At 34.9% G+C, this 20,003-nt stretch overlaps 2 protein-coding genes across 9 annotated transcripts in view; one reads left to right on the top strand and one right to left on the bottom strand.

Annotated features, from left to right (window-relative positions):
- Positions 1-3,565: 3,565 nt before the first annotated feature.
- LOC101744450 (armadillo segment polarity protein) lies at positions 3,566-19,188 on the bottom strand. 4 transcript variants are annotated; one of them, XM_012697545.4, is made up of 16 exons: positions 19,048-19,188; positions 18,694-18,761; positions 17,894-18,018; positions 16,932-17,037; positions 16,592-16,802; positions 15,878-16,460; positions 15,549-15,695; positions 15,037-15,162; positions 14,264-14,434; positions 13,225-13,395; positions 12,105-12,296; positions 11,707-11,821; positions 10,358-10,512; positions 8,682-8,748; positions 7,884-7,916; positions 6,164-6,344 (listed from the first exon to the last, which is right to left on the bottom strand). In XM_012697545.4, exons 2-15 carry the CDS (start codon positions 18,728-18,730, stop codon positions 7,912-7,914), a joined length of 2,211 nt encoding a protein of 736 aa, XP_012552999.1. In that variant the 5' UTR covers positions 18,731-18,761; positions 19,048-19,188; the 3' UTR covers positions 6,164-6,344; positions 7,884-7,911. The 4 variants fall into 4 exon arrangements, with proteins under 4 accessions (XP_012552998.2, XP_004923240.2, XP_012552999.1 ...); XM_012697544.4 differs by lacking the exon at positions 7,884-7,916 and having other exon boundaries at positions 3,566-6,344; XM_004923183.5 differs by lacking the exon at positions 7,884-7,916 and having other exon boundaries at positions 3,566-6,344; positions 15,037-15,159.
- LOC101744306 (uncharacterized) overlaps positions 18,454-20,003 on the top strand; it is a 29,392-nt gene continuing 27,842 nt past the window's right edge. Inside the window, exons 1-2 of one of the 5 annotated variants that reach the window (XM_062670687.1) lie at positions 18,454-18,617; positions 19,828-19,996. In XM_062670687.1, the coding sequence (XP_062526671.1) occupies positions 19,880-19,996 (117 nt within the window). In that variant the 5' untranslated portion in view covers positions 18,454-18,617; positions 19,828-19,879. Of the gene's footprint in view, positions 18,622-18,803; positions 19,001-19,827; positions 19,997-20,003 lie in introns of those variants that run through there. The other 4 variants (XM_021353496.3, XM_062670684.1, XM_062670685.1 and 1 more) reach the window with 4 other exon arrangements.

Raw genomic sequence — 20,003 nt, 5'->3', positions numbered from 1 at the left:
ATAGCCAGTTATTTTCGTATTCTAAGTTCATAACTTACTCATAGCATTCGTTCCGTTGGTACCGATAGGTTTATATTCACGAACAGTAATTATCGACAACAGTTCACTCCTCAATAATTACAGGGTGTCGCCACAAGAAAATACGTCATGTGATGCGACTAGCACTTGTCTTGCTTTTTAGGGTGAATTTATTATGAAATTAAAGATTGTCCTTATTAAAAAATAAAACAAGCGACGCGGCTCAAAGATATTGTGAAACGATTCTTAGACCTTTTTTTTTGCTTAGATGGGTGGACGAGCTCACAGCCCATCTGGTGTTAAGGGGTTACTGGAGCCCACAGACATCTACGACGTAAATGCGTCACCCACCTTGAGATATAAGTTCTAAGGTCTCAAGTGTAGTTATAACGGCTGCCCTTTAAACCGAAACGCAGTACTGCTTCACGGCAGAAATAGGCAGGGTGGTGGTACCTACCCGCGCGGACTTACAAGAGGTCTTATCACCAGTATCTTTGCGCAGTTCAGCTCAATACAATTTGACTATAAAATTTCTACAGAAATTATAGATGTATAAGAACCGTATACATCTTGTTTTTAAACCCCATTTCCCGCTATTATAGCAAGATAATACTACTACTCATTTCAATATATTTCAATATATAGTTGTAGGGTTGTAGGCAAATGTCTCACAAAAATATTGAATAGATAAGAGAAACTCAGACTGATCAGATAGTCTACTGAGCCTATATTCAATCGCTCGGTGAAAGTTCTTGCCTTTGTATAATAATTTCCTATCAATCACTGTCACGCTTCACGGGCACCTAATAAATGCAAATCATATAAAACATTTATTAAAAATACTCGTGTGCTATAAATCGCACTATAAAGGTACTGTAGTGTAACAGCCAGAAAAAATGCGAACACAAGACAATACAATCGTCTAACTTATGAACAAATCGAATAATATGGATTATAATACATTTTTAAAATTAAAATGGAGCACCCTGTATTCAATAAAAGTTTTCGATCAAACGTCAGGCTAATTACCGACGGTCACGTGGGAAAAGACCGAAAACCGTTTAATGTAAATCAAACATGCATGAGTCGAGTTTCTTGATTGCTGACTTCGTGCTGTGATTTGGGGAATTCGAATTTACTGTTCACAAATTGCTAATTATCGTTTAACTTATTAATTACCGTAGATTTAAAAGTGTAATACTTATAGACCATCGGGTAATTGCTGGTATTAGTTTACGCTCTTTTGGGGTTTTCGAGCCCTTACAATTGTTTTAGGACTGTGTAAAAGCTGTTTTACTAATCGTGCGTTACGATTCGTTTAATTTTCTTAATTTATTAGGTATCGAACACTGTAGTACATAAATATCTTCTAATACGACCTCCTGACTTGGAAAATTTGACTTATTTATTGCATAGAACCTCATAGACGTCACAATTCAAAGCCGCCATCCACCTTGAAATATAAGATTGAAGTTTCAATTGTATTGTATAATGGCTGTCACACGGGACAAAAAGACAGGACTATCAAAATTTCTACCACGCAAAGCCATACTGTCGTTAGCTTGTGGACGTATCGTAAAGATCTATCACCATTAATAAAAATATTATAATATAATTACCATTTTAGGCTATAATATAAAAAAATACCGATTTCTTTTTGTTTTTGTGGCCCAAAAAAATTGTGGCAAAAGTTTCCCCATACCGCAAATTAGACAAGAACGTCTAGATTCCCCACAGTTAAAACGATATTTGTGTTCGATATGAAACCAATAAATCCAAGGTCGTAAATACATTTAGCAAAAACCAACATCTATCGACGAACTTTCATTCATGAGGAATTTCGTAGTTGATGTTTGTAATTATTGAGCGGAAACTATTTCGCTACGAGCCGAGCGACTTGGAATACGTTGCGAGATTAGTGCTGCATGCCTCTAAGTCCTAATTGTGCATAATAACCGTCGGAACATAAGGTGAACTTGGCTCGCGGTTTGTGGCCTCACCCACCTACGGTAACAATTTGCGGTTTATCCAAGTATGCTTTGCTGATATGTCTTGTACTAAAGTTTTAATTGTTATTGAAGTCTCGATTCTTGGAAATTTCTTAAATCAGATTGTCTTACAGCAATATTGTGTGAGTGATGCCGTTATGCTTGTGATTTCTTGAGGCGAGGTTTAGTCAACATCGATATTTAATTTGAATGATTTTAAATAATGTCTTCCATATTGTGGAGCTGTTAGTGTGTGATGACGCGTAAGGCGGTTAAAGTTAGCCATAAAATCTTGTATGACGCTTAGTTCTAACAAAAAAGGATTTAAAGGAAATTTCTAAAAAAACTAATTAACAATCTCACGCCGTTAAATATAGGTAGGTCCCTTGGGCATCCAGCGTACCTATCTAATATTGTATCTATACTAATATTATAAAGAGGAACTATCTGTTTGTTTCGAATAGGCTCCGAAACTACTGGACCGATTTGAAAAATTCTTTTTCCATTAGAAGCCGACATTGTCCCTGATGAACATAGGCTACTTTTTTTTAATTTTTTTTTTTTTGGTTTCATGTGTGTTTTAATGTTTCCGAAGCGAAGCGAGGGCGGGTCGCTAGTGTAACATAATTTAATGCGATTTATTGGTATTATTATGGTGCGCCGAATTCCTGTTAGATGCAAGCACGGTGTGGAAAAATAGCTACCTGATTTTAACATGAAAATCAGAATCAGGTCATCAAATATATTAGAAAAAAAACAAGGCGCTACCTACCGCCGAGAGCCCCGTTGAAACCATAGATAGCTTTATATTTAAAAGTTGAAACCTCGTTTGAGCGACATGTACATAGTTGGACGCGGGATATAAGGTATTCATTCCAGTGGCGGTTCGCCCCAAATACCTACGTTTTCTCTAAATATGTTGAGGATGATCAAAGTGGTTCAGGGTGGCTAGACAAGATACATTCAGCTTTTTTTTATCGCCGCATAGTCTAACGAGCATACGGCCTGCCTAATGGTGATTGGTTACCGACACTCCTAGACGTCGGCAATGCCAGGGGTAGAGCCAAGCCGCTGCCTACAGTCTAAGCTTGTAGAAATCTCTGAAGCCTTGCATTAACAATAGTAAACGGGGTCACGTGGTGTAATTAATATCAATCCTATCGATGGCGTAATTTCTCCAAGAGTTAGCACTGGTAGATTGGCACAGGTCGCACGAACGGCGTTTTCTATAAAAAAGCGGGAGCACCTTGACTATTTCATAGCAGATACTACCATACCAATGACACAGAGCCGTTATTTCCATACATTACTATGGTTTCAAAGAGAGAATGAGTTACTTTTTATTTCGTCTTTTAAGATACTAACAAAACAGTAAATTTTTGTTCACTTATTGTGCACGGATTTGTGAACATACTTGTACCTATTTAGTATTGTTTAAAAACTGCAACTGGTGGTACAGGCTACTGCAAGAGTTGATCCAGTTGACAGCTGAGATTACTATAAACGATTTACACCAACATTATTTAATCTTCAACAACACGATGAAATAAAACAAAACATTATTTAAAGTACTTAACTTTATTATCCATACACATGGATTTCAAAACGTATTTGAGTAATGTCACGATTCAATACAAAAAAAAATCGGTAAATCGATTTTTAAATACAAATAGAAAAAAAAATCATAAAGATATCCCTAGAGGATGTTTTTACTTTTAAATTAATATTCTTAAAAACTACTACGATTACATTAGTCTAGAACGTTCTAAGAGTGCATTCACTAAATGGTGTGCTTTTTTATTTAAGGAATTCTATGATTACGTCATTACAGAATTACGGTTTTCCATCGATTACGTGGATCATATGGGCATGTTTCACAATGGCCGATAACAAATAGGTTCCGATAAACTGACCTTTGCATTACCGCTGACAAGGAGATATTATGAAGGCGATTGTGAAATAAAACATATTAAACTTACACTAACACATGAGAACCAATCACACCTTTCACGATCACTTAGAAACGATTTATTAATTGAACCAAAACACTCAACTCGTTCAGTATTTCATAGCCGCGTATGTTTAATTCTTCATTTATTGTATACGACAAGAAACCACGTACTCAGTTTTGAATACCAAACGCGACACAACGTAGCTTGCACGCGACTTCGAAAAACAACAATGGCAGTCAAATATTTAAAAAATAACGTTACAAAATACATGCCTCACTCGTACGAGCAGTCTTATCCATAAATAACTATTAAAAAAAAATGTCAAAGGAAAATTCACGAATGAACAATCATTAAAAAAAAAACGTATATTTTTAAATGCATCACACTTGCATTATGTAATAGTAGTGCCCAGGAAATGTTATATTTAAAGCCTATTCAAAAGAAATCTTATCGTATGTATACTAATTAACGCGTATACGAATTCCGTAAGTACGCTTATTAGAGTCGACGTAAATAATGCAGAGTTGTTGGTAATATTTATAAGATAACAAATAATAACATTCTCATTTTCAGCAAGAATTTTAACCCGTTTGGAAGTCCCATGTTTATTATTATTACAGAAACCTAAAATCACAATGAAACGTTTGTTCAATAACTTCTCGAGCAGCACCAATTTTTTTTATATTTTGAATAAAACAAATACACAAATTAATATAACAATAAAATAAATGTTTTTTTTTTTTGTTAGCTGTTATTTTAGAATCATAGTTTTGTTCTGTCGTCTCAAAGCAGATGTTGGTGTGAAAAGTTTAATTTCTAAATTCATAAACATAATATCATGATAATACATATTATATGCAAGATCGTAGTAGGAACTGTCTAAGTAACAAATCATGGAAGGTTAACATTCTGTATCGTTTATCTCTTGCAACATAATTTCACTGGTTAGTTTTTAAAATGCATTTTCATTTAATCTTTGTTGATTGTTATGTTAAAAAAATTATGTAATAATATATATAAATTTGGCAAACTACATAATATAAATGCATGTTATGTAGCGATGAAATTATTTCGCGAGTATACCAGTTTTAAAATTATCAACACCAACATTCTTCAATTTGTATAACCAATTTTTGATGGTCTCCACACTGCACTAAGAATTAACTTAGCAAGAATGGAATCCATAGCTCATATAATGCCGGAGGTATGGCTGGCTAACTAAAATACGAATAAATGTTCTGTAACACAATACAATATTTAAAAAACAAAAATTGCATCGTGTAATAATTTAGTATGATATTAAACTTAACACAAAAGTAGGTATTTTCGTATCGTTCGGTCTGTGATAAAAGGCAAATGACGTCACGGTCATTAAAACACATTTTGCTGTATTTGGAAATGTCTTCACTTTGAATAAATTAATAACATTGAAATTTAGTTGTTCAAGCAAAATATTGTTATTGCAATGACCATTGAGACGTATTTATTAATAAATAGGGTAATTGACTGAATCAAGAAAAACGTGTTAAGTTTAATGTCGCGAATATGGCGAAACTAATCTGTATATCAAATTTTGCATTTAACGATATTTATCAGTTTAGTTGCGGAAATAAAATTCACATCTTATGACGTCACAAATCAATCGTACTATGATAGTTTGTAATTACTTATCATATTAAAATAACCGTATTTTAATACTGAATAGTCTGAGAATAGACAATAATGAACAATTTGTACTTTGATTTCCGTAATGCAGTCAAATACCCACCCTATTGCATTTATGTACTATGACACAATTTAGCACGGACGATACATATTATGTATTAAAATTCGCCTTTTCGCATTAAAAGTGTACAATTTCTAAAAACATTTGGAATTGAGTTAATATGCATAAATATTATATCACCAGTATTTTTCTCGTAAATATGGTCAAAAGAGGGTAGTTTAGTTTTTTCTTTTCTTTTTAGTTTACTAATGTTTTGACTACTATTGACAAAATTAAATTAAAAGACAGATATGTAACAGGTAAAAAAATTTGCAAACATGATTAATAGTAAATTTTTTACATATTAAGCCTTTAAAACACTTTCCCGTAAAATTAGTAAGTTTTGAGATTATACAGTTTTATTGCTAGAAGACGAATTACGTGTGAATTACAATTGTGAATCGAGTTACATACAATAAAATTACATTTGAAACGTTCGATTTGTTTAAAGGTCTGTGTCGTACCAGGCTGCCACATTGTTGTTGTCGTGGGGTGGCTCGGGGAAGGCCAGGTCAGCTGACGCCGCGCCCGCGCCTTCCGCCTCGCCAATGTCCATGTCCATACCAAAACCGCTACCGATCTCAAGCCCCTGCATCGAATCTATCGGTATTTGATCGTAGCCTGAAATAATACGTTATGACTTTTTGGCGGGAACGCGAGGAGCGCAGTTTTTATATTTTTTAATTGCCCGTGTAGGCAGACGAGCATACGGCCCACCTAATGGTAAGTGGTCACCGTCGCCCATGGACTTCAGCAATGCCAGGAGCAGAGCCAAGCCGCTGTTTACCGAGCCAAGAAGAGTCGAGAAGTTGTGTGATATTTGTTTTGTCTATTTAGTATTTGTTCAGGTTTAAATGTGTAGTAACAGTGGTTTATTAACTTCTTAGTTTACTGTGAAAGTGCACAAATGTGGGAAAATTAAATAAGGCCGCTGAACGTAGCTTCTCGGGATCCTCCAAAAAGTCAACTGAAAAAATTTCAGTAAATGACCACCATTTTACTGAGATTATATTTCATCCCATATCCATATCATATCATCTCATTTCATCTAATTTAATGTCAATTGATTAAGTTTCCTTCGTTTTTTATTATTCATAAACTGTAAATAATTACAACGGCGAATTATAAAAATTTTATTACTTGACGCTGGCTAATGCACAAACCGTGCCGGAGCCAAAAAATAAAGAAGAAGAATATTACGTTTTTTGTAGCAAAGCAAAAAAAAAAATATCACGAGGGATAATTAAAAAAAAACAAAGGATAAGCGGAGTTTGAGCCGTAATTCATTACGGTTACAACTGAAATTGCTTCAATTATTTCATCATTCAGTATGGAACAAAATGGTTTCGGGCATGATAAAACACAAAACTAGTTCACAATAGGGATGTGATTGATGGGCACTTGTCATTATGAAAATCATGATTACATGACACATTAAAAAATATAAGAAATTAACAATTGCCAGTCCGACTTCCTTGAGATGTAGTAACAACGTGGCTATCCATAGTGTTATTATTAATGCTTGTTTGTGGTAGAGTTTGAACGGGGTTATAGTGAAGTGTCTATACGACTTGGTAGAAGCTTATGGCCTATTTCTGCAGTGAAGCAATCAAGTCTCACATCTTGACGGTTGAGATTTCTACCTCAGACAACCAAGACGGTACATTATAACTGTCTCTGGGCTAAGTAATAACATAAGCATCAGTCTGCCCATCTACTGTCATTAAGAAATTGAGTTTCTTTTTTACAACTAGGTTTAGCTGAAGGTTGAAGTTTCAAATGTGTTTTTGGGTTGAACAATTTAGCTTTGTATTATTGGGATTAGGCACATATAAAAACTTTCTATGACCGCATGGTTTTTTGAAGCAAACTCTGATTTAAAATGCAAAGCATTTACTATAATTATTATTATCGATACAAATTGCATTTGATTTGTAGAATTTTTTTCCAATTTCGATAAGCTGATGAATATCTGAAATCGTATTGAAATCAACTACTGTGCTGTTTATTAGATTTATTTTAAAAGTTAATTTTTAGTATGGAGGTATTAGCGAAATTGTGTTACTCGATATTAAATAAAAAATAACACTTTCACACGAATTAGAAATCTAGTAAATTTATAATACAAACACAAAACATAGTAAATAACAGACCCATCACCTGAATTTAATGATAAATAGATCCCGGGTTAAGCTGCGTGTAAGAAGAGAGAAAAAAAATTTTATACATCATCATTTTTATATTACAAGTGTGCTTTTTTCTATTCAATTTTCATATTTATGAGAACTATTCACGGTAGATCAAACTATTTTCTGTAAGAATTTAACAACATAAAGAGTAAATTTAAAAATTCGTTTTTTTAAGAAAGGACAAAATTCAACATGAATAATTCTCAATATTTAGATATCACAGAATCTATTAGATAAAATAAAAACGTATATTGAATTGAAGACTATTGATAACTTTTTGTAATATTTAGAATTTTGTTTGTGTGTTACACTACCAATCATTGCATTGAATATGCTGTTAGCAAATGCAAGTGCAAAACTATTAGACAAATAATACTTTTCATTATAAAATAATTAATATACTTATTTACTTATAGGACAGAATTCACTTATCTTAATTTTTTTCATAATAACAAACTTGACGGGACTTGGAAACCTTTATACACATAATGATTTATCTAAAATCAAAATTGGCGCACCAATTTTTATTAATAATTATAAAATATGGAAATAAAACTCGTATGATTATCTCCAAGTTGTACATAAGACATGCACAAAACAAATATGTTTATACATTACTATTGCTATGACAAATAATATGTCATATGATTTCCGTACAAAATTATAAATGACCTTAGATCACACACTCTAGATAATGTGATATCTATTAACTACCTACAGGCGCTGTTAGTTTTAAAACTATCGAAATTGATGACGTCAAAAGGCTTACCTTGTTGGTGAAAGGATGGTCTGGTCCCATACAGGCCCTCGTAACCCTGCTCTGGCCCGAGCATGTCCTAGTGGAGATTCCCATTAAAAATTATATCAAGCAAACGGTGAAAATAAACTTGTAAAATGGTGCAAATCATAAATAGATTTCGATTCAGTTTTTGTGTGAAAATAAAAAGAAAAAAGAAATCTCTCTATAATCTCTCTATAATCAGCAAGTAGCATTAGTTTTATTTAATAAATTTCAACTGAAATAAATACTATAAATAAAAATCAAATAAAGACAATAGCTTACTTCGACGCTTGAAAGGCAAACGTGACTAATCGACAATAACTGGTTTGTACATAAATGATAGGCAATAACCGTATTTGATGCGCAAAAAAATATATTTCTAGGTCTATTAAAATAATTTCAATCCTACAGCTAGATTTGTTAAAATAGATTATTTTTCAGGTATTTCAACTTTAAATTAGTCTACTGTAAAGTTCACTCATTGTCGTTTTTTTTTTATTGCCTTTGTTGGCAGACGTGCGTACGGCCACCTGATGGTAAGTGGTTACCGTCGCCCATGGACTTCAGCAATGCCAGGAGCAGAGCCAAGCGGCTGCCTACTGCTAAAGTCACTTAGTCATGTTTGCCTTTCAAGCGTCGACTTAGTTCATAGACATCGAAAAACTCGACAAGGCAACACTTAAGCACCAATATCAGTTATAACTAGGAGTGGGTGATATAAATCGTATATAGATTCAATATCTATATATCGCAGCAATATCGTTGAATCCGATATCGCTCCGCACGAAATCCATATATCGATATCAGCCGATACACGATATTGCTCGATGTGATGCGCATCGGCATATCGTACCGATTCGTGAATATCGGCAATATTCGTTTGGTTCGTATCGAATCGGCCAGAGTGAGTGAGCGCACGATAGGGATATCATGTGATGAATGAAACAGAAACAGGCATTATCCATACAATTGTAAACCTTATATTTAAGTCCATATGTCTGTAGATTATTCTTAGCGTATCAGCAGGATACAATTAAGGAAAGAAGTTTCAACTTTCGACCCTAACTTGAATGCAGTATAGCCTATTTGCATCGTTGAATTTAATTTCACGCGCTTTGACCTTGAACTAGAATTTTTGGACAAGTGTTTATAAATACTTAAAAGTTTTTTGTGTTTGATTTTTAAAGTACACATTTTTTTATTTTTAGTTGAATCCAAATAATTGAGTTTATTTCTTGTGTTTGTATTAAACTTTTGAAATCTACACTCTTTTGGTATATTTTGTAATTTGAAATTAAGACACAAAATACTAAAAACTGAAAATAATGTAGCCAGTCCTAAGCCTGGTAAAAGCATGAAAGAAAGTTTTTTTGATATTTTTATTTTCATGTTCTTTTTATTACTTTAAGATCATATTATAAATTGATATCAGAAAACCAACCGTATAACGTTGACTTAAATCTATATCTACTACGATATTATATCAGCGTATCGTTTCAAATCTCAAATATCATGAATCGAGAAAATCTACTAGCATCCATCAATATATAGATTCAGAAAATATATAGATTCAATATCCGATATTGATCCTCGATATATAGATACGATTCGATACGCGGCAAAACCGATATTACCCACTCCTAGTTATAACCGACCAAACTCACCTGTATATCGGATTGTATCGGAAGGTCATTGGACCACATCTGGTGATCGTCGCGGAACAACGAATTAGTCAATTCCATAGAGAGTCTCTTCTTGTAATCGTGGGGCTTGTCTTCGGACATGCGGAACAGAACGGCTGCAGCGTACGTGGCGACCCCTGCAATATTCACACATCAACTCCTTCAGAGATATGTTAACAATGTTACATGTTTCTTCCATCACTAAAATTTTCCATATTCCCGCAAGTAGAACAAACCTCCTTAAATATTCCCCTTTATCAAAGATTGGTAGTAAATATAACCAAATATGTGCATTAATTGACGGCATCGACATTTTTAACGATACGTGTCCTGGTCTCAAAAACAAACTAGTATCAAAGTTCCTTTGTTTATAATTGATGAGAGAATGTTAAGTAGTTAACTATTGTTTTCATATTATTTTTAATTTTTTGTTGTTTTTTGTCGTACTGTTAACATTAAAATTTAGCCTATTTTTCAGCTGTTTGTAAAATTGCTGTAACATGTCATAATGTGTTATAAGAGATTGCTGTACATGCCTGTAACTGACTTACATACAGTACTTAATTTTATACATGTTAATTTTAAGCTTGAATGTTTTGTGTGTATTGCTGTTGGTGTGTCTAAATAAATAAATAAATAACACACAAAGTTCTTATGAAGGATTGTTCAGTATAAAATAAAAATTGGTTACTATCTGGTGTTTTCAATTATTACTGTTTTAAATTTACTAACATATTTAAAGACATGTACCTAAATGTATGAGAAAATAATGTAAAGATTAAAGGGAGAATGTGGTCTATCGAAGGAAATATCATAGATTTTAACACTATGTTAAGGCATAAATTTACAAAGATTCTATTCTGATAACCCCAGTTTCGCTTCGAAATCGAGAGCGAATACATATTCATTGAAATAACATCTACTCGAAACATATTCGCAAATTTTCTGCTGAGCTGCGTGTTTATTATACATCTATACTTAATATTATAAAGCTGAAGAGTTTGTTTGTTTAAACGTGATTACCCAGGAAGTACTGGTCCGATTTGAAATTTGAATTCTTTCAGTGTCAGATAGCTCATTTATTGAGGAAGGGTATAGGCTATATGACATCACGCTAAGACCAATAAAGAATGCGCTGCGGGAACGGTTAAAGTTACGCTAAAATAATGTATGACAAAATTGTTCCCATTTAAAACATTCTATTTTATCAAAAACATTTTCCCTTTCTACGTAAATGAAGAGGCGAGTAAGATTTAGCGTTATGCCAAAGTAACTATTCCACGCGGACGAAGTCGCGGGCAAAAGCTAGTAGTATTATACTAATATCCAACCTTCATTTCTTGAATGCAGCAATTCAGTGAGCGGAGCGGTTGCCCCTTCGGCTTCGATCATTTCTGCTCCTTCTTTCTCTACGGCCAATTCACAGAGCACGCCGGCGGCAACGCGCTGTTTACAAAGTTCATATGAGTATAAGTACCACATTTCATGTGTATATAAGTATATATTTTAATGTAAGTTTATTAAGATATAGCACAATCCAGTTCGCTTATTCCTCTCCCTGCAAAGTTGCCTGGAAGAGATCGCTTTCAGCGATAAGGCCGCCAATTTATGTCACCGACTATTATTTGTTTTATATGCTTACTCTGTACATATAGCGTTAAATAAAGTGTTATATTATTATTATTTCAAATTTAGTTTTAAAAGTTTCCAATAGAAGAATAACACGAACCTGAATATTTTCAATCTCATTGAACAACAGTTGCACGAATATCGGAATGACGTTCTGCTGTCGGATAAGTTGTCTGTTGTGGCTTTCTTTGGCTAAAATATGCAAGGCTCCAACGGCGCCTTCCACGATCTCCTCCATACGAACGCCGTCAGCGTAAGCAGTATTGGCTCCACCGCCCGAAGAGCTGCGTTGCTATATTGGTAAATAATAATTGAATATAAGTAAATATTTACTGGTGGTAGGACCTCTTATCCGCACGGGTAGGTACCACTGCCCTGCCTATTTCTGTACAGCAGTAATGCGTTTCGGTTTGAAGGGTGGGGCAGCCGTTGTAACTTTGTAACTATACTGAGACTTTATATCTCAAGGTGGGTGCCGCATTTACGTTGTACATGTCCATGGGCTCCGGTAACCACTTAACGCCAGGTGAGCCGTGAGCTCATCCACACATCTAAGCAATAAAAAAATAGTGTGAGTGAAATTGTAGTTAATACACTCTGGGTGGTGATGTCTTGGGTCGAATGGTCGAATCTGAGGTAGGTATTATATTTTCTTTAAATCCATTGCGTTCACAAATTCTTATTCATTTTATTTGGTAGTAGTTACTGGTGGTCGGACCACTTGTGAGTCCGCGCGGATAGTCACCACCGCCCTGCCTATTTCTGCCGTGAAGCAGTAATGCGTTTCAGTTTGAAGGGTGGGGCAGCCGTTGTAACTATACTGAGACCTTAGAACTTGTATCCCAAGGTGGGTGGCGCGTCTACGTTGTAGATGTCTATGGGCTCCAGTAACTACTTAACACCAGGTGAGTTGTGAGCTCGTCCACCCATCTAAGCAATAAAAATAAAAAAAAGTTTATTAGTTAGGTGTGATCTTTACGACCATGATTAGTTAAACCATCTTCTTGATTCTCTCTACTTAAGATTCATATTGTATCTAGTTTCAGTGAATGTTAAAAACTGTCAGGCTTTAAGCTTGTTGATAATATGTATTTAAGCTTTTATAAATACCACATATGTTTATAAACGGAATTTTACAACACCAGGAATCTTAATTTGGGACTGGATGACCATGCTTCATTTGGTTCCCCAGTTAGTTATTATTTTAATTGGTGACTTACTCTCTGGGTGTCGTTGTAGGCACGCATCAGCAGGCGCACCAGATGATGAACGGCGCCATGTTCCCGCAACGGAGCGTAGTTGGCGGAGCAGAGCGCCAGGTTGCGTACCAAGCCCACGACGGCCTTCACTAGAGGCCAGCGAGAAGGAGGCTGTAGCAGCTTCACTATCACCTGCAGAATTTCAATTAACAATTGGCATATAATCTTTTTTTATTGCCCTTGTAGGCAGACGAGCCATACGGCCCACCTGATGGTGAGTGGTTACCGTCGCCCATGGACTTCAGGAATGCCAGGGGCAGAGCCAAGCCGCAGCCTACCGCTTAATACTCAAAGTTCTTATTTTTACCTAAAATTAAGTTAAGACCCCAAGGTCTGGAAGACGGAAGAAAATACCATTTGCTAAATTTTGGTTTGTGTATTTTAGGTTCGTGCGTCATCTAACAGAGTCGGAATTTTGTAGTTTGTTGCAATTAAGGAAATATTATTGCTACAGTATATAGTAACACCGTACATCGGTTGAAAAAGCACAGCAGTTGTTTGGACAAATATTTATACATAGTATAAAACAAAGTCGCTTTCTCTGTCCCTATATCCCTATGTATGCTTAAATCTTTAAAACTATGCAACGGATTTTGATGCAGTTTTTTTAATAGATTGAGTGATTGAAGAGGAAGGTTTATATTGATTGTAGAACAATCACGCCACGTTAACTGGTCCCGTGATAAGTTCGTAAAGAACTTGTGTTACTGGTACCAGATAACGGAAATCAATGTAAGATTTTTTATTATACACATACATATATTTAATATACATCCATAACCCTGGAAAAGACATTTACATTTACCATACAAATATCTTCCATTGGCGGGATTCGAACATATATGTATAATAATATCCATTAAATAGTGGAGAAATCAATAATAAATTACAGTTCCCGAAGCGAAGGGGGACCGGTTGCTAGTACTTGATAAATTTGGTGATATCAAAAGCAAAGTAAGTTAAGGCAGCTTCATTAATTTAACCAAAAGAGACTACTGACCGGCAATCCATAATGCAGGCGTACTGCATTCTGCGCCATCTCACTGTCGTCATGCCTGGAGGTGAGGTGTCGCAGCGCACAGATGGCGGGCTCCGTGATCTCCTCGCGGTCCCCGGCCGACACCACCGTGCGGACCAGCGCGTCCACGCCGCCCACCTGGCATACCGTCATCTGCACAAACCAATATAAAATTAATGTTTCTTCTTCTTCTTTTTCTCCACCTTATCCCACTAGGTGGGGTCGGCACAGCTAATTTTTCCCTTCTATCAGCCATTATCTCAACACTCACTCCTCTCTCTCTCATATCGTCATTCACACACTCCATCCATGTCTTCTTCGGTCGACCTTTTCCCCCTCTACCTTGCACTACCATTTCCATACATCTCCTAGTCACATGCATCTTCTCTCTACGCATCACATGTCCATACCAGGCTAACCATCCGCTCTTTAATTTGTTGCTTACCGGGGCTACTTTCACACTTCCTTGACATACTCATTCCACATTTATTTTAGTTCTTAGGTGGCTGAACAACCTCACAGTCCAACTTATGTGGTTACTGGAGGGCTCCAGTAAGTCTATGGGCATAAACATCAACATCAATAATGCCGTCATTCATTTTCATTGGTACTGACACATGCAGGCTCACAAGACGCCCTCCAACAAATAAACTTACTTTTGGACAATTATTTTATAAATATCAAATTAGCAAATAATTTCACAATCATGTTAATATATTTAAAATACTTCAAACAGGGAAAAAACGATACAGTACCTTATTGCGTTGGTTGTTGCAAGTCAAGTTGGAGAGAATTCCAGCAGCACAGGTCACGATGTTGACATCAGTCGAAGCTAGAACTTGCACGAGGCTTTGCAGCAATGCCTCCAGGCCTTCCACCTGCAGATTATTTTATTTGATATCTAATTATTGGTGCTCGCATTAATTTTTTGAGTGTAATTATAAAGTAACATAGCGAAACTAAATGTAGATAAATGCCTAACTTAATTGTAATCCAATTTATATATATTTAATACAGGTTTTTTTTAATACCCGCTTTACAGGAACTATTATCTAAAACGGTACTAGGACCGGTGAGTACACAATAGCACTAGAAAATATTTTACGCTCAGATAATTAAATATTTAAATTTTATATAATTGATAGTTTAGTAGATTGTTACCTTTTCAGTATCTGCAGTACCATTACACTTCAATATTAGGTATTAAAACTATTTTAATATGTACCTATATAAACAAAATTAGTGCAGTTAAAGAACTATCTCTTACTTTGGTAGCAGCATCAGACAGATTCCTCAGAGTCCAAAGGCAGTTCTGGACGAGACGGCCGCTCGGGTTGCCTAGATGCATGGCCAGAGCTTGCATGCCACCAGCTTCCACTATAGCTGGCTTGTTGCTTGAGCATACCGATAATACCTGATACAATTATTAAGGTTTTGTATGTTAGTATGTAGGTTTTGTATGTAGTTTAGTGTTAATGTTTTAATATCAAGCACAGTATTATCTTCAATATTTGAAAAAAATCTGCATATTATGTATCAAGTACGTGAAAAAATTGCAGTAAATTTGTGTATAGTTTTAATTAGAAACTAGCTGACCTTAAGAACTCTCGAAGTTGTCCACAGCAACTTTTCGTAATCGTAAGAACGCATAATGCGAACTAATTCGATTGGGCCCTGAGATGCTAGAATAATCAATTTCGATTCTTGATTCCCATAGGCCAAAATCTGAAGGCAGTCAGTCACAATAGCTAGGAACTTGACATTGTTCCTTTGTAGTAATGCCACCATTTTTTGTAGACCTCCAGCTAGACGAACAGCCATCTTTGAACCGTCTTGATGCAACAATAGGTTATGCAGTGTTGTAATAGCATAAAAGAGCACAGCTTCAACTGGAGAGCTGAGTAGTTTCACTAATGCTGGAATTCCACCACTCTTGAAGATGGCAAGCAGACCTTGACGATGGTGAGATAAATTGTGTAAGGTGCCAACTGCCCCCTTAGTAGTTTCTAGATCATTGCTGTTGGAAATTGCGCGAACCAACGCAGCCACCATTTGTGGCGAGTTCATAATGGCGTGACGCGATGCTTCCTTCTTAGAGAGCTGATGCACCATCATGGCAGCTTGGGATACTACTACTTGATCTTCATCATTCAGTAGCTTTATCAACTCTGGAATAGCTCTGAAACAAATTTAAAATCAATAGGAATAGAACAAATGAATAATAATAGTGTAATGTTTTTTTTTTCATGCTTGTTGCCTGATGATCTGATAGAATATCTGGTGTTAGGCTATTATATTACATAATTATACCTGGTAGCTAAATCAGCATCATCTTGATAATTGATGAGGTTCACCACAGCATGCTTTAACATCTGGGAAGGTTCAGCTAAACGCTGGACAGCAGTTGGTTGAGCGGGATCCAGCTGTGTCGATGGAATTTCAATTCCTTCCTCCAGCGTTTCAGGAAACATAGCCGCACGGACTCTTTGAGATCTAGTTTGAGAAAGCTGTTGATTCATATCTGAAAGTAAAGCATATGATATTGAATACAACAATCCAAACAGCTTGTATTGTCATAAGAATTTTTGTGTAAAATTATTTCTATATTGTACATTCAAACGTTTCTAAATGAAATGGGGAAACAACTCACCATCAACTTGTTCTTGAGTGAATCCCTGAGCAAAACCCTGATCAAGGTCAAACATAAGTTGGTCACCTTCCATCTCATCATCTTCCTTGCCAGTTAGTGATGGAACCTGAAGAGAATCATACATTTAACTAAAATAAATTGATGTGACTATTCAAAAAGGTAGGAGTCATCTGATTATCACTCTCAGTCAAGTTACAAAGGTATGGTTATGTATTCTCATAAAAAATCTTTTGTACTTTTGGGAATAAAAAATATTTTTTAAATATCAAATAAAAGTTAGCAATTATCACTATAGCTGATCTTTTGTGCATTTTTATGATATTTTATATTACTTTTCGAGCTGTATACTAAGATTTTAGTTTCATCAGTGCTTAAACAACTATTAAGAAGTACACAAGGCTTGACGTGTACTCTAAAAACTAAAATGCAAGAATATCTTCACACTATAATGGATGGTGTTTTGCTCATATTTACTGTCCTTACTTAAAGAACACAGGCCAGATAAAATCAATGAAATACCATAACAGATTTCACTAATGAAAGTACTGCTCAGTTCAATTCAAAATCTATTTAATATGCAGAAGTAATTTTCAAACTGCTAGTTTGTATGGTTCAGTCACGACTAAATGAGACAGAAAATGTTTTTTCTTTTTCTTTAGATCATTCTACGTTTAACAGTTAAAAGTTCCATGATAAAATCAGCAAGGTTTAGAGCACACGTAGTTCAGGTATCTCATATTATGAAGTGTCATCATAATAAAAAATTTAATCAAACTTCATCATTATTTTGTATATTGAATGACTTATGTTGTTGTATTGATAAAGATAGATTTTCAGTTGTGTCCATCCCAAAATTATGTTAAATTAAGAAGACAAGCCGTATTTTATTTTAATCCAATTTTTATAATGAAATAGGACAATATTACTGCTGTATTTTATAATAGACAGTCTGATAACATTACCTGGGTAGCAGCTCCAGAGTTGATTCCAGAGTCCACTAAATAGGAGTTTTGCTGCCACATCAATGTCTGCTGCTCTTTGTTTGGTGCCATTGGCACATCAGAAGCAACATAGCTGCTGTGCGACACTGTAAAATAATGATGTTTTCTCGTTTTTTATTCACACAAAACAGAGAGATATATATATATTTCTGTAGGAATGTAAGGGGTAGTATGGGTTTAATTTCAAGCGAACATAAAGAGAATTAGTAAGTAGTTGCAGGAGCTAAACTTAAACTAAAATAAAGTGGTTACTTTATGCCATTAATGTGAACTCCACGTCTTTTGACAAGAGATTGAAGTTTCAATTATGTTGAATCCTAATCTTGTTATACCTGTATTTTCATTAATTGAAGAACCTTTTTGAGAGTTCTCAAATCATAACAAATTATATTTCAAATTTCCTTTTAATCTAATTTATTTGCAATTTGTTTAAAAATTGTTTTCAAATAAATGAACTGAGAATGTATGATTCAAAATGTAATTTTTTCCCTCAGTTTCAATTCCAATGTTTTCGTGTTTTAGGATTTCTTTTTCTTTTGCTACTTAGCAGAGAATGTACTGAGATACAGAAAAGTTAAAGTTCATTTATAAATTTATCGTTCAAGTAATGCCATATGCATGAGTCACGATAGACACAAACCGATTCATTCAATTGTATCGAAGTAAGTGGTTTGAACAGCGTTCAGTAAGTACTCAAGCTTTTTGAATGGCAATGATATGATAAATTTACATTTACAAAAGAATCAATATAAATTACTTACTTGTGCGACTTTGCGATGATGGAATTTGATAACTCATGATTTAGACGATGCGACGATGCACCCGTCCCCTGTTGTAAAAAATACCATAAAACATGTCTCCGCTTTGTACGTTATCGATCGATTCATAAGAATTAAAGCATGGTTCACATTAGAACTTAATCACATAAACATTTGCATTTATTTAATGCTTCCCACTAGGAAATACTTTTGGAACAGCGGAAAACAAAACAAATAAGTGCACCATGAACTAAATACCGAACACCACACCCGACCCCATAAAATAACTTGTACTGGTCGAGATATTAAGGTGACTAATATCATTATTTAATTAAAATTAATGCGAATAAAACTTACCTTGGCCGTGCAAGCCAAACAGATTAACTGTTTTCACGACTTTTAAATAATTTTTACAAATTAAATGCACAATATCCGACCCACCGTCACTCGATTCATACAACAACATGGCGGAGACTCGTCGAATTTCGTTTACTTTCAAATGCAGCTGACACTAGTATTGCTACTTCGTTCGCTCTAAGGTATTGCATATGCTTTTATCTCATTTTTTCTTCAAAGGCTCGGGGTGCCAACATAAAGTTCAGGGATAAATTGTAAACAATACGATTCGTGGCACGCAGATTTGTATTTTTTTAATGATGCCTAATTGATTTGTAACTTTTTTATACAGCAGATAATAATTTTACATAATTGTTACGTCATATTATTATATTAAATGACCTAGTTTTAAAAAACCTGATGTACCTGAGCCTTGACCACTGAGTCTACTCCCTGTCTGAAGGTACCTGAGGTCTTATTCCAGCTATGCCCGGACGGGTATGATTTTAAGGGATTGACATGAGTTAGACCACGTGACGTTTCGTTAGCATAGGTAATTATTATTTATTATGTCAATTCCTTAAAATTAAATATAATAAATACGGTACTTCTGTATTTACATATCTAATATTCACATTAACGCTAGTACATTCACAGATAATATATGTACTTAATATTTAAGAGCACACTTTGTCTAGATCCCTAGGTCTATATTGGTTACTAGCTAATATTTAAGTTTTTAGATTAAAGGCGGTTGATTTTATCAGGTATCTTTATCAACTTATGTGAAAATATTTCTAGGTACAAAATTATTTCGAAGCAACATAGTAGGCAGAATCCTGCTTCAAGATCAATGCACGAAATAATGTCATACAAGTTCCGTGGCCGTGAATGCGATGGCGATATTACTTTCAGATTTTTTGTTGGCATCAAAAGCAAAAAAATATCGTGGGTTCGATTCCCAGATCAGGTAAACA

The sequence above is a fragment of the Bombyx mori genome, chromosome 10, assembly GCF_030269925.1.
Source record: "Bombyx mori chromosome 10, ASM3026992v2".
Lineage (NCBI taxonomy): Eukaryota > Metazoa > Arthropoda > Insecta > Lepidoptera > Bombycidae > Bombyx > Bombyx mori.
The sequence above is the reverse complement of the archived record's forward strand: the minus strand, read 5'-3'. Positions and strand labels throughout refer to the sequence as shown.